At 44.6% G+C, this 14,964-nt stretch overlaps 2 protein-coding genes across 7 annotated transcripts in view; both read right to left on the bottom strand.

Annotated features, from left to right (window-relative positions):
* The window catches only part of LOC118234731 (reversion-inducing cysteine-rich protein with Kazal motifs-like), a 44,581-nt gene extending 41,623 nt beyond the window's left edge, over positions 1-2,958 (bottom strand). Inside the window, exon 1 of the mRNA XM_035431515.1 lies at positions 2,690-2,958. Within this exon, the coding sequence (XP_035287406.1) occupies positions 2,690-2,759 (70 nt within the window). The 5' untranslated portion in view covers positions 2,760-2,958. The remainder of the gene's footprint in view (positions 1-2,689) is intronic.
* A 9,576-nt stretch (positions 2,959-12,534) lies between these two features.
* The window catches only part of LOC118232870 (collagen alpha-1(XV) chain-like), a 73,576-nt gene continuing 71,146 nt past the window's right edge, over positions 12,535-14,964 (bottom strand). For all 6 annotated transcript variants that reach the window (XM_035428070.1, XM_035428071.1, XM_035428074.1 and 3 more), the window contains 2 exons: positions 14,620-14,735; positions 12,535-12,833 (listed from right to left, as the gene is read on the bottom strand). In XM_035428070.1, the coding sequence (XP_035283961.1) occupies positions 12,611-12,833; positions 14,620-14,735 (339 nt within the window). In that variant the 3' untranslated portion in view covers positions 12,535-12,610. The remainder of the gene's footprint in view (positions 12,834-14,619; positions 14,736-14,964) is intronic.

The following is a 14,964-nucleotide window of genomic DNA, read 5'->3' as shown; positions in this document are numbered from 1 at the left end:
ATCTAAGAACACAAACAGAACACAACTTTAAAAAAAAAAAAAAAAAACTTATAACAGAAAACAATACCCCACCAAACTTATGAAGGATGACGTTTTTAAAAGCTTCAGAAGTTAACCTTGAGCCTAGCCGGGTCTGAATGACAAACACAGCACCTGGAACATCTGCCAGATTCTGCCACCAGATTGTCATTCTGTTGTCAAAGACCAGTATATTTTCAGCCATTTCAAACTCTGAAAACCAGTCTGTTTACATCAAAAGGCACACTTGCTGTTTGCAACACAAGTTACTCAAATGAAAAGTAAGAGAGGTCATTTCAACCAGATTGCAGAGAGACCAAGCATATAGCCTATTGTTTTATTGCTCTTAATAAAAAAATATATGACATCAAACCCAAATCAAAAATAATGTTGTAGCAACATGCAAAACAAGCCATGTGGCAATTCTATTTCACTCTACCTGCCACATTAGCCTTCTTTTTCACTAGCCCTTATACACAGCAATCAACTCTAGCAGTGTTACATCAACTCTAGCAGTGTTCCATCAACTCTAGCAGTGTTACATCAGCTCTAGCAGTGTTATATCAACTCTAGCAGTACTGAATCAAGTCTAGCAGTTTCATATCAACTCCAGTGGTGTTACATCAAACCCAACCGGGCCTGGTAGGGACAATATATAACCCAGTATAGTTAAAAGTACTAAATGGGGGTTGATTTTACACTTACAAGATTCTGCCATATAGTCTTTAAAAGAGGCTAAATGGATTGCAGATGCACACTACTGGCGGCAAAATCAGAGTCCAAAAAACGTCCACAGCTAATGGACGCGAGACCGCAGTTGCAGCGTCGGTAAGGCGTGAGTTTGCCGTTCGCCTGAGCTCATTTCAGACACCAACAGAGCGGAGAGGAAGTTTGCTGAACACAGCACAGTGTTCAGCACAAATGTTCAAAAGGATCAAGTCAAATGCCCCAACGACAAGCCCGCCGACTGGCCTTTTTGATTTATGAGCCCAAAGCTCGAACGGTTCGCTTTTCGTCAATCAATCTTTTAACAGCACAGCATCGATCTGCGTTTCCATCAGGAAGCGCCGTTTTTGAAACGCTCCAAGAAGTAGGAAGCAGGGAGCCTTTTTTTTTAACGTTCGCTTGCTCCGGACTATGACAGATGTCTCCGGTCAGTAACTCTGGGATGATTTGGGTGACTGTTTTCTCCCGTGAAATCCACATTGGCAGCACATGTGGACACGGGGCTTTTCAAAGACAAAAACAAGCAGATGCTAATTTATAGCACCCTACACTTGCCCTTATCGGGCAGTACTTATATTTTAGAATAATGTCAGCCATTTTTAATACACACCGTGACTAACGTTACAGACAAATGATTAGCTAGCGGTATTAACCCTGAAGTAGTTCCCCAAACTACTCATTTCATTTCATTTTTAACAACAAAATCACGTTACCTTGTTTTTATGATGGATTCCCCATATTCACCATATTTCAAATCTATATTCATGTTTTTAAAGGCTAGGAAGTTGTTCCATATATTCAGTTTGAGAAAGAGATTTTTTTCCTTTCTCAAGAAAATAGGCCTACATGCTACTGCGGGCCATCTATAGTATGCTTTCATCTTTACATTACATTACATTACATTACATCTTCCATAAATACTGTACAGATATTTTATTTTTTAAAGTGAGGTCTCAAAACAAATAATGGTGTAAAGAAAACAACATAACAACAACAACAACAACAACAATAATAATAATAATATAGGAGGAGGAGCACTTAAACATTAGCAGTTCAAATAAGTCTGTTTCCCCTTCACTACCGATACTTAAAAGTTAATTTCCTTTGATTTACCAAGATATTAATACTGTTCTGTTATTGGTCAACATAAGTGCTGAACAGTATCATAAACTTTGAAAAATATATAACTTAACAAAACCTACTGCAGAATGGGCATGCTTGCCATCCATCGCAATGTAATCTCACCACTTTCACTAGTATCACTTCATTGATGCCCATTCAGTGTCCATCGTTATGAATGGGGGGGGGGGGTGTATTGACATTTAATATTAACCAGAAGTCTTTATTTTGAGATAAACTTTAGAGTAACGGAGTCCAAACAAAAGCGAATGTTCTTCATTCCAGCGATTGGCTGCTGTAAAACAACCCGGCGTTTCGTAGTAAAACTACATTCCATACTGAATTGCTAACGCGCACGGCGCTCCGACAACTATTGTAAAAACATTACAGTTCTCAAAGCAAACGTAACAAAGTGAAAATCAACAATTTGCCAACAAAACAAAAACGTTCTCAGGTTTTAAAATACCTTGCCAGATGTATGTTTATGAATATTCCTTATTCATAAACATACTAGCGATAGTTTATCTAATTCAGGGCTGTTAGTGTTACTGTACAACTGTGTGTGCGCAGCCGTGAAACTGAGTGAGGAAAGCTAGCATGGTAGTGGCTACGGACAAGCGTTCAACAAGTAACTGCACCAGTCAGTTTAGAAAGACGCAGATTTAAATTCATTTAATTTTCTAATGTTTTCACGAGAAAACAACAGAAGACAGTGAAATTAGCAGCCAACTGTTTTTAGTTGTTTTTTTTAAAAAGGCCTCGCGTAAGTTAAAAAAAAAAGTGACATAACAAGCAAGTATTTGAATAAAAAAATAACGAAACTTACCTTGGGCATGTGCGAAATGGTAAACGTTGAAGGCGAGGAAAAAAGGGATGATTTCGAAACACACAGACATCTTATTGAGGTACTAAAGTGCATTGTGAACGAAAACACAAACTAGACTCCGTCACTCCGACAAGCTCCATTTCAGCGGCCGTCGCTAGGGCACGTCCAGCGTCTACACTGCTTTTAGCGGTACATGGGGAAAAGTAGTGGGGAGAAAAAAAGTGGCCTGTGGTCGCAGATTCCACTGAGCATGTGCGAGGGGAGTAGCGTACTCCCCGGTCACGAGAGGGCTGGATCAGCGGCGACATCAAAAGCCTGCATCCCACCGCGCACCCCCACGCCCCTCACCCCCCCTTTTTTATGGAATCTGACGTAACTTTCTGTCATTAAAGATGATGACGCTGATCCTGGAACGGAAAGGTGGACAGTGAAATAAAGCGCGATTCGTTCCCTTCGGTACTGTTTAGAAATCGTGGAACCATTTTATTGTCAGAGTTGATCTCAGTTTAATGTTGTGTGTGTGCACTCGAAGAGACACTGTTTTTTTTTTTTTTTTGCGGTGAAAACTGGCTGCGATTCAGTGTCCCCTAGGCTGGGAGAGGATGGGAATGTCCCATAATATTACCAGTGTCATCAATATATATTTTTAAGAGGACCATAATGTCAAAGTGCCTGGGATTACTTGCAGTTTCCCTGTGTACAGGAACAGTACTCTCTCCACACGCAAACCCGGCTTTATTGCAGAGCCTCACCCCCTGAGTTATCCTTTGGTGCCAAATCCTTGTTTGTCTCGTTTAATTTAGCTACTTTTTCATAACTTTGGTGCTTGCCTACGGGGCACTGAATGGAATGTCACAACCATACCTTCAAAACAAATTGAAATCTTACCTTGTCATTGAATTTGTTTTGTCGTCTTGGTATCCTGTGTAAACTCAGAGGTGAAGTTAGACTTTTATGCAAGGGGGGGGGGGGGGGTGTGGATGGATGACATTACTATCGTGGACCAGGGGGATAGTGAGGGAGGGGGGGGGGTTCTGATCACGGATCAAGCAGACTTGGCCCCTCCTTTCAGTTCCAGCCCAGCCCCCTCCACCCCCACCCCACCCCACCCCACCCCACCCCAACATAATCTCTGCCTGTACATAAAGTCATCTGTCTACCAGCAGGACCCCGGCCAAGGAAGTGTGCAGAAAAATCAAAGGAAAAACCCAACGGACATCACCGGGACTCCCTCGCTGACTTATGAGTTGCGCAACACAACGCGAACTGAGTAATAAGTCACATAAACGTTCTGAAGTAACGATTTCACTGCCGGAAACTGCAGTACGCGCAGCATTCAAATTACGGCAGTGGAAGTCTGAGAAGACGATTAATAACAAAAACCCATTTTCGAGATAATTGCTCTTTTTTTTGTGCGCTTTATTGCCCGTCAGTGTTCTGTTCTAATGCGTTATTGATTTGCAATTATGCTCGAGCTCGTGGAGGAGCCCAAAAAACACAGTCCTTGAAATCCATTAATGGGGAAGGCTCGAGGACCAGGCCTCCAGTCCATTGCTTTCATAAATAAAGCAGATCCGAGCATTCTCCAGCATGCTAATAGTTTTTTTTTATAGTCAGAGGTAATGAATTGTTGTCCTTCCTGGAAAACCTGCGGAATTACATTGGGTTTTGTCAGCGCTGCCACCAATCTTCCAGAACTTTCCCTGGGCCCTGAAGCTTTTTTTTTTTTTCAGACCTCAGTGTACGGCAGCAGTACAATCTGGCTTGCATTATATAATGAAAATTTATCGTGCCAAAATGAAAAACAAATCTAAACCCCCAGCCCAATCCCCCGCCCCACCCCACCCCACCCTCCCACCCCCAGCCTTCGCAACCACCAGTGGGGCATGCATGTCCTTGTTTGAACGCTGTGCACTTAAAAAAACTCCTCTGAAGGAGGCTTTCACAACGAAATGTAGACTCGGTCTCACACATAAATAAAAATGTCCTAGTGTGCTGCACGATCGCGCGGGAACAATAGTATGGCAGGCATCGCCTTAATAACTAGCTCTCATCCACGGAGTACTGAATAATAACAGGCGGGAGGCTCCAAGCCCCTGACTGGGCTCGTTAAAAATGTACCAGAGAGGGGCCAAAAAACCCTTTTTCTGCCACGGGGCCCGTTATCGTTTGCTTGGTTCGCAGGACTCGGGGGTACGAGGTCCATTCCGCGGATTCAGTTGGACGGACGCGCAGAGGTCCTCCAGGGGCATTCTCCAGCCTAAGGGCCGATTCTCAGCGCAGCGGCGCACAACTTGGCCGGGACTAAAATCTTCCACGGTAACATTTTCAAAAGTTAAATCACCTCTGGTAGCTATGCGTTTCGTTCTGACGGAGAGCACATTTCTATCTCCTTCGGATTCACGTAAAAAACTCTGTCAGAGTTGAATTAACGCTGAAAGTTCTTCTGTGCGACCCCGCCAGCGTTAACTGCGGTGGCGGTTAGCCGTTGCATTATCCAGCGAGGAGCTGTTTTTTTTTACAATACCCGACCTCCCAACAGGAAGTTCCGGGGTCAGGGGTCAGGGGTCAGTTAGTAACCCTTGGGTTTCGGGAGGGCACCGGTGGTCAGCTTGTGCCAGAAAGCTTATAAACAACAGCTAGCTGCACACGTATCAAAAGACACACACTAACTGCGCTCCTTTCTGAATTTAAGGAGGATTTCTGCAATGATAAGACGGGCTAACGGTACTAGATTTGTGTGGAAAAACTATGTACTTTAAATGTTGAAATTGCAGAACTACAAAGCATGTCGACGCAAACCCCCCCAGCCTGAAGAGGCTGCAATCTTGTAGAATTTTTTTTTTTTTTTTTTTTAAATCTCTCTTTAACTTCTCTTCACCATTTTCAGAACCGAAGGAAGAAAAAAAAAATGCAGTTTCACTGAGAAATCTTTTTTTTTTTTTTGGATTATCTGGACAATAAAATTCCGCAGACATTTCCGCCCACAAGGATGACGGCCGACTACCCGCGGTTATGAAGGTTGGGCTGGGAAAGCGGTTTGTGTTTTTTGGCTTAATCCTTATGTCGGTATCGTCGTATTATTGCCCATAATGGGAGCATTTAAAGCTAAAGGCTGACCTCGGTTACATTTCGACTGCGCACTGTATCTGTGCATCTTTACAGCACAGCTCAGTGCTACTCAGCCCTGGTCCTGGAGAGCCGCAGGGTCTGCTGGCTTTCGCTTTTACTCAGAATTTGAGTAGCACACCAATTGATCGGCAACATTACATTACATTACATTACGTTTATTTGGCAGACGCTTTTATCCAAAGCAACGTACTATAAGTGCATAACGTAGGTCGTTGGAACAACTACCAAACACAGGTACGATGAAATACAATACTCATTATGTAACAGTTATTCATAGCCATGAGCATGTTAAGTCCAGTTCACACAGTAAACATTACTCTCTGACCTAACCTATGCAAAGTCAGTTGATGAATTACGTTGATTGCAAGGCTAACTCAGGGCACCTGGTTTATTGGGTCTGAATAAGGTGAGAACAATAGCCAGCAGGCTCTGTGGATCTCCAGCACCAGGACCGAGGATGACTTGGTGTAGCCTCTTTTGTAATCAGCCCTACTAGGGGTCCCATTGGGGCAGCATTGTACAGTACAACTGCCGCCCACTGTGCTAGCTAAGGAACTGGGCTTGTAACCGAAAGGTCATAGGTTCGATTCCTGGGTAGGACACTGCCGTTGTACCCTTGAGCAAGGTACTTAACCTGCATTGCTTCAGTATATATCCAGCTGTATTGCTAATATTGCTTTTATTTTCATGAGTTTAAAAAAAGATAAACTTTATTTGTTTAGCTGTGATATGGGAATACGAATTTAGCACACACAGGAGATGTCTGTCAGCATGTGCTTGCATGGTTGTGTGCGTGTGTGTGTGTGTTCGTTTGTGTGCATGTTTGCATATGTATGTTTGTGAGTGTGTGTGTGTGCTATTCTGTGCATGCGTGCCTGCATATGTGTGTGTGTGTGTGTGTGCTTTAGTGTGTGTGTGCCTGCATACATGTGTTTTTGAGTATGTGTGCATTTTTTTGTGTGCATGCCTGCATATGTGTGTGTGCGCGAGTGTGTGTGCATACCTGCATATATGTGTGTGTGTGTGTGTGTGTGCATGCGCATGTGTTCTGTGTGTGTGTGTGTATGTGTGTATACCTGCATATGTGTGTGTGTGTGTGTGCGCGTGCATGCGCGTGTGTTCTGTGTGTGTGTGTGTATGTGTGTATACCTGCATATGTGTTCTGTGTGTGTGTGTGTGTGTGTGCATGTGTGTGTGTGTGTGTGTGCATACCTGCATATGTGTGTGTATGCGTGTGTGTTTGTGTGTATGCATGTGTGCATATGTGTGTGTGTGTGTGTGTGTGTGCGTGCATGCGTGCGCGTGTGCCTGAGCATCCAGTGTGAGGGCCACACGCGCATTAAAACATGTGCACGTCTCAGTGTAGTCCCCTATCCCACAGAGCTAAGAACACAGAGCTCCCCGTCTGCGGCCAGCTAAGCTATTTCAAATGAGGCGGAACATCCACGATTCAGTCCGACTTCATATAAAAACACTCCTCGAAAACGACAGAAGGGGTGAAATTCGACCAGAGTCTGGCGCTCATTCGCAAAATGTGATCTGACGTGCCCCCTCCTTCATTTAAACAAAGGCCTTTGGTGGAAAATACCCACTGAAATTCTCATTAAAATGAGATCAGCATCAAAAAAATAAATAAATAACAAAACATACCAAGTGCCAGCTTGCAAGCAATAACTTACTAAGAACGAGTCTTTTCAAAGGCATTACATGTCAGACAGCGTTTACATTCTGTGGGTTTGTGGCATTGCAATTGGTTGTGGGCATGATTCAAAAACATATTCCAAAATGAAGTCTAAAATTTGAAAAGATACTCAGCCATAACTCACCATTCCGCTCAAAGACTTAACAGGCAAATTGGATCACATCCACATAACCAGTCACAGAAAGATACAGGATCAAATCCAAAATCAATAATTGAGATAATAATGTGGCCTTAAAAATGAACAGTAAAGTCCACTGTTAATTAAACTCTTAACAGATAACATTACTTTGGAATTTGGGACCAAATGTTATCCGTTAAGAGTTGAACCAACATCAGGACATTTTTACCGTGTAGTCTGTTCGAGCGGCCGGTGCATTCAAGATAGCGGCAAATCGGACGGCCGCTCCCGAGGAGTGAGTGGGAGAGACTCGTCGTGTGCATTTTTAGCGGCTACAGTTAGCGGCTCGAGGCATCACGAGCCACAGGACACGCGGGGATCTCGCGCCTATACCGCCAGACAAGACGGGGTTGTGTAGCGGCGAATTCTCAGCAGTGTATAATAATAATAGTTATTGTACCTGGCAGCGTAGTATAATGGGTAAGGAACTGGTCTTGTAACCTAAAGGTCGCAGGTTCGATTCCTCAGGAAGGACACTGCCGTTGTACCCTTGAGTAAGGTACTTAACCTGCATTGCTTCAGTATATATCCAGCTGTATAAATGGATGCAATTTAAATCCTGCGTAAAAAGTTGTGTAAGTCACTCTGGATAAGAGTGTCTGCTAAATGTCAGTAATGTAATAATAATTATAACATAATAATAATTTGTGTTGTCTGTGCAACACAAAAAACATTTCTGACACTAAAGTGCACAAAAGTTACCTTACCCAGGATGCCCTCATTCCAATAACATAAACCAAAAAAGGAAGAGAGGTATTATTTATATATATTTTCTTTTTCAGTATCAGTGAGCAGTAGTTACAATAAAGCAGCATGAGTGGATGCAGCCTTTTCCATTATAGTTACTTGCCAATGATTTTACAAACGATTCCTCAGTTTTAGCACACTAGGGGAAATTGGATTCCTGAACTGCAAAAATCCCAGGACTCCCCCCCCCTCCCCGACTGTGGCTGTTTCAATTAATCCACATCAGACAAAATGTTTCCCTCTCGCTCGTAAGCGCGAACGCAGCTCTACCCCGCCATCGATGAGCTGGGTTAATTAACGAGCCGCACGCTCACCGCACTGAGAGGATTGGCCGCTTCATTTGCCCCTTCATGATTTGATTGGATTAGGTTTATCGCCCGATCCCTTTCCTCGTTTCTCATAGGCTGAGCGACAGGAAGTGGAGGCTGGGCACTTCCTGTGAACAGTGGGCATCCAGATGATGCCCCACTCAGACCTAAGACCCCTGGCAAACAGGAAGCTGTGTTTCCAGAACAGGAAACACTACTTTCAGGACAGGGAAATTTTTTTGGGGGGAAAAATTTTGTTTTCACAGGAAAAATCTGTAATGATATGACAAAATATATTTGACTTTTTAAAGTGCCATTTTAAATGTTTTTGATTTTATTGGCATCGAGGGAGATTTACTAAGTCAAAATTTAAAGATGACAGATTGTTCCTTTGATCATTGCACAATGGATTTACAGCTAATTTCCCAATTTGGGAGAATGAATCAAAATTTTTATCAATCAAAAAAAAAGTGACACCGGTCACATTCCGAGCAGCAGATAGATAGAACATTTACTGTCCTAATAGGACAATTTACTTTGCACATTTGGGCCCAGTAACTCAGCCAGAGAAATCACACAAAGCTCACGATGTACTAAGATAACATCTCAAAGAAGTTCAAAGATTAATTTCTTTCCTTTCGGTTACCATAGATACAAAGCGAGCTGGTGTACAGACCTCCGGGGAAAAAAAAAAAAGGATCTGAAAGTGCTAAATAAAGCCTGGTTAAAGGTGACATTGTGTTAACAGGGCATTTGCGGCACTGAAATATTACATTTAGTAAATAAATAACACCTATGGCTCCAGGGAAAATCCAGCCGTGCTTTAGACCAGCTACACAAAAGTCGTCCCCAAGTTCACTCCGAAGCGCGTGATTCTTTATCAGTTGAACTTCAATGAAAGACAAAAAGACTTTGTCCGGATTTGCGTCCGCCACCTACACTACGACTGTGAGGCTGAGAGCAACGGCTTCATGCGGACAGAGTAGCCCCCCGATGTGTGAACTGGAGAGACCACATCTGCCACAATCATTCCTGATATCTGATTGAGTGCGTTTGATTATTTAGAATTTATCGGGTGATGTTCAATATTAATGATGTTTGTGGAGAGACACAGGCATGACGAGAATTAATGAAAGGTCGGAGTAATTTCTGTGGAAAACAAAAATCTGAGCTGGTTGGCCAATTGATCAAAAAGGTACTGCAAAGCACTCACAATTTTGCAGTTAACAGCCGCTAAACGCAGGATAAGTGGGCAAAACTAATGAATTCTCGGAACAAAACAAAAACTTAACATGCAGGCTGTGACCCCCTCTGTTGGCTCTCTAGTGCCCCAAGTGGTGAAACAATGTTATTGCAGCAGCCCGACATTCAGTGAAAAACATGCCACTGACTCCCGGAATAATGAGTAGGGAACAGAGCCATATCACAGCGTGCTGCATCTCGTTACAGGAAAAATGAATCCGACGAGTACAGAGTACAGAGATAAGACAGAATCGTTGAGTAACTCACACAACTCATCCAGCTCTTAAATCAGAATAGGTTTGCCCCGTAATCTCCATTTCACTTTGGTGTAAGACCTTGTTTGAAGCTCTGTTCCACAGTGATGTCGCTTGTATTTCACACAGTACTCAGTTATGCTGACGGGTGCTCACTGGAGACATTCTTTACGTCTCGCTGAACAGCACAACGGCATTGAAGACAGACGGTCTATTGATGAGATATAACTGTCTTGGACAAGAGGTTTGGACATTAATGCCCAAGAGACACTTTAATGTAGCATATTTAATATATCATACACTGCATTACTAATGATTTTAAATTGAAGTGCATAGCTACAATCCCCCCAACCCCCCCCCCCTCCCACCCCCCCCCCCCCACCCCCCCACCATTTACAGCAAAGAAAATCACAATTAAAAACCCCAGGGGGACAACATGTGATAATGTGCACCGCCCCCAAATTAAAGAAGGACAATATAGATGGGACAGGTGTGCAGTTACCAGTATCCATCCATCCATCCATCCATTATCTATACCCGCTTAACCTGGTCAGGGTCCATCCATTATCTATACCCGCTTATCCTGGTCAGGGTCCATCCATTATCTATACCCGCTTATCCTAGCCAGGGTCCATCCATTATCTATACCCGCTTATCCTAGCCAGGGTCCATCCATTATCTATACCCACTTATCCTGGCCAGGGTCCGTCCATTATCTATACCCGCTTATCCTGGCCAGGGTCCGTCCATTATCTATACCCGCTTATCCTGGGAAGGGTCCATCCATTATCTATACCCGCTTATCCTGGGAAGGGTCCATCCATTATCAATACCCGCTTATCCTGGCCAGGGTCCATCCATTATCTATACCCGCTTATCCTAGGCAGGGTCAATCCATTATCTATACCTGCTTATCCTGGGCAGGGTCAATCCATTATCTATACCCACTTATCCCGGGAAGGGTCCATCCATTATCTATACCCACTTATCCTGGTCAGGGTCGCGGGGGTGCTGTAGCCTATCCCAGCATGCATCTGGCAAGAGGCGGAAATACACCCTGGACAGGCTGCCAATCCAATGCAGGGCCAGTTACCAGAGACAAAAGCTGTTTAAAAAATAAAAAACAGGAATCAAGTATTTACAAAAACATTTATTCAATGAGCACCAGTCAATGTGTAAACACACATATTTTCTCTGTTTCATTATAGAAAAACCACATGCTTCCATGGCCATGAAAAATGACATCATTTGCTTTGTTAAACTGTTTATCAAATACTTTCGTCCAAATGTCTTCAAAAAAATGCATTTACAGTCATCAATTTTACATTCCAAAATAAACATGGCATCTACTATCAAAACCTGAACATCTGTTAATTTAAATCAATCAAAAAGAGATGTCGTACAAAAATATTATTTCAGATGAAAGTTGCTTTGAACAAGCGTATCTAAATCTTAATTTAATTACATATTTAAACTGTGTGTCTCTAGATTTATTTTGATTATATTTATGTGCTGTCTCTGTATAAATAAAAACATGGAATGGAAATACTAAGAGGAAAATATCTGCTTAGAACAAAAGTCAGTGAACCTTTTCAAACAATAACCCTTCATGGGCATGGAATGGAAAGCACTAAATCATAACAGTGCATCTGAATGACTTCCTCTCTTCAGGAAACAATGAACGCTTTTCCTGGCAGAAACACACTTCTGTTAACTTTCAGGTGTGACAGTTGTTTTCCCCCAACTTTTCACTTTCAAGGGTTGACTCTGAGCAACACCGGGAAATGATAACATTGGCGGCACAACCGGTAAAGAACGGACTCCCTACATTTTAACCTCAGATCGGTAATGAGCAAAACATGCTGATGTTTGATTGGACAGAAGCCAGCCTGATTTGAAGAACAGCCTCTCCCATTGGCTGAGATTCCACAACGGTTCACTCTGAGGTATGGGTTCTTTGGCATCCTGTCAGTCAAGCGGACAGTGTGGGTGGGACGATGGTGGTACAAAGCAATGTACACATATTTACACCTTTTCAAAGTTAGAAATATAACGAATATTTAAAAATAAAACTAAATCAGAAAAGAATGAGGACTCCACACAGAGGTGGTTGTCTATGTGTTTGTTGGGGGAGGGGGGGGGGGGCAGGGGGTCGGGGTGTGGCCAGGGCAGGGGGTGTGGCCAGGGTGGAGGGGGTGGGGGGCGTGGCCCAGGCGAGGCCAGGATGGGGGGGCAGGGCCAGGTCAGGGGTGGGGGCGTGGTCAGGGTAGAGGGGGGCGTGGCCAAGATGGGGGCGGGGCCAGGGGAGGGGGGTGCTGGCCCAGGCGGGGCCAGGATTGGGGGCGGGGCCAGGGTGGGTTAGCTCCTCCCCCGGGGCCCCGCGGGCACGTAGCCGTTCTCGACGCAGAGCACGACGAAGCGGTTGGAGCAGCTGCGGGGGTTCTGGCCCAGGAGCAGGCCGCTCTGCAGGGGCGTGGCCTGGCCCGTCACCGCCATGTCGCCCGCCCGCCACGCCTCGCAGTAGCTGGAGGTCATACGGATCCCCACGGAGCTGGAGCCGTGCCACAGCATCTTCTGAGGCCTGCGGGTGCACACACACACACACGCACACATACACACACACACACATACACACACACACACATACATACACACATACATACACACACACACACACACACACACACACACACACACACGCACACGCATACACACGCATACACACGCATACACACACACACATACACATACACACGCATACACACGCATACACACACACACACACACACACATACACATACACACACACACACACACACACACGCACACACGCACGCACACACACACACACATACACACATACACACACGCACACGCACACACACGAACATATACACACACACACATACACACACACACACACACACACACACACGAACGTACACACACACACACACACACACACACACGCACACACACACACACACACACACACACACACACACATAATGGATTAAAACAAAGCAGAGCATTTGCTCGCAGTACCGAGGCACTGAGAGAGACAGTCAGTGACACCTGTGCAAGATGAGCAGTCAGCAGTCAGATGAGACGTTTCCAGCCGCACTTACACACTGAATGGAAACACAAGCCCGTTAAAACGCATCGGTCCTGAACCTTGAAAAGGCGAAACCCGCTCCGCTCCAGTAATGAAAAGGACGGAGTGTGGCACAGTGGGTAAGGAACTGCGCTTGTAACCGAAAGGTCGTAGGTTCGAATCCCGGGTAAGGACACTGCCGTTGTACCCTTGAGCAAGGTACTTAACCTGCATTGCTTCAGTATATATCCAGCTGTATAAATGGATACAATGTAAAGTGCTATGTAAAAAGTTGTGTAAGTCGCTCTGGATAAGAGCGTCTGCTAAATGCCTGTAATGTAATAATGTAATGTAATGAAAACCCAATTCAATCTCCCAACACCCTGTTTCATTTCACTCGCACCGACACCATCCGCACATCTCCGCAGTTTTTCCAGTTCGCGTTCTCCATTAGAGAATAATCTCCGGAGCTCGGTAACAGAAAGGAGGGTCCACTCCACAAAAAGCGCCCCAGAAAAGCGCCTAGCCATCCGTTAAATAGCAGAACGCTCGCTTTTTCAGCACGACGGCACACGGCGGGCCTGCTGAGTCACTACTAACGCAGCCCGTGTGGAGATGTGCTGACTAATGCTCCTGCATAAACAGACAGAGAACACAGCGGCAGTGAGGATGATGATGATGATGATGATGATGGCCGCGGTCGTCCGGGGTTGTCCAAGGCCACACTGCAGGGGTGAGTCGAGAGCCCACGAACCCTGTTTTTGGGATTTGGGGGATTTCTATCGTCCCACCACTGCTGATGATAATTGTCACTGGGCTATTCTCTTTTTGGCCCCTTGTTTTAAATATAACTCTTTTACCAGGCTGTACTTTTAGAGTGATGTTTTATTTGTAAGGATACAAATTCCTGTACCGTCCTTTTTTAACACTACCCATTTATACTGATTATTAGAGAAGTCTTTGCAGAGAATGGTAAGGTGATCAGCAGGCACAGTAAAATGTCCGGTGATAATTCAATGCTAACGAAGAGCACTGAATGGAGTTGATTGAACACTGAACATTTTACTGTGAACGCTTTATTTTTATTTATAATTAGTTACGCACTAATTTATATCTTGCTAATAAATTACATGTATTTGAGAGGCTGGCACATCCATTCTTTTCACAGGTTACTGTGCCTTTTCACAGGGCATGACACAGATGATTCACAGAGGTGAGGCACACTGAGCTTTTTGGGGGGGGGGGCTGGTGCACCCTAGCCCCACCCACTCACCAGGCGGGGTCTGTCATCACGTTCCGCCCATCGAAGGAGTAGATCGGGATCTCCGGATCGAAGACGCCCCCGTTCCCCGAAAAGATGGACATCCAGCTGCTGAAGAGCACATCGCCCTGAGGAGAGAGGAACAGGAGGGATGAGTGGGAACAGGAGGGATAAGTGGGAACAGGAGGGATGAGTGTAGAAAGGGAGGGATGAGTGAAGAACAGGAGGGATGAGTGAGGAACAGGAGGGATGAGTGTGGAACAGGAGGGATGAGTGGGAACAGGAGGGATAAGTGGGAACAGGAGGGATGAGTGGGAACAGGAGGGATAAGTGAGGAACAGGAGTGATTAGTGTGGA

Source organism: Anguilla anguilla, chromosome 8, assembly GCF_013347855.1.
Source record: "Anguilla anguilla isolate fAngAng1 chromosome 8, fAngAng1.pri, whole genome shotgun sequence".
Lineage (NCBI taxonomy): Eukaryota > Metazoa > Chordata > Actinopteri > Anguilliformes > Anguillidae > Anguilla > Anguilla anguilla.
This window is presented reverse-complemented; position numbering and strand designations above follow the sequence as displayed.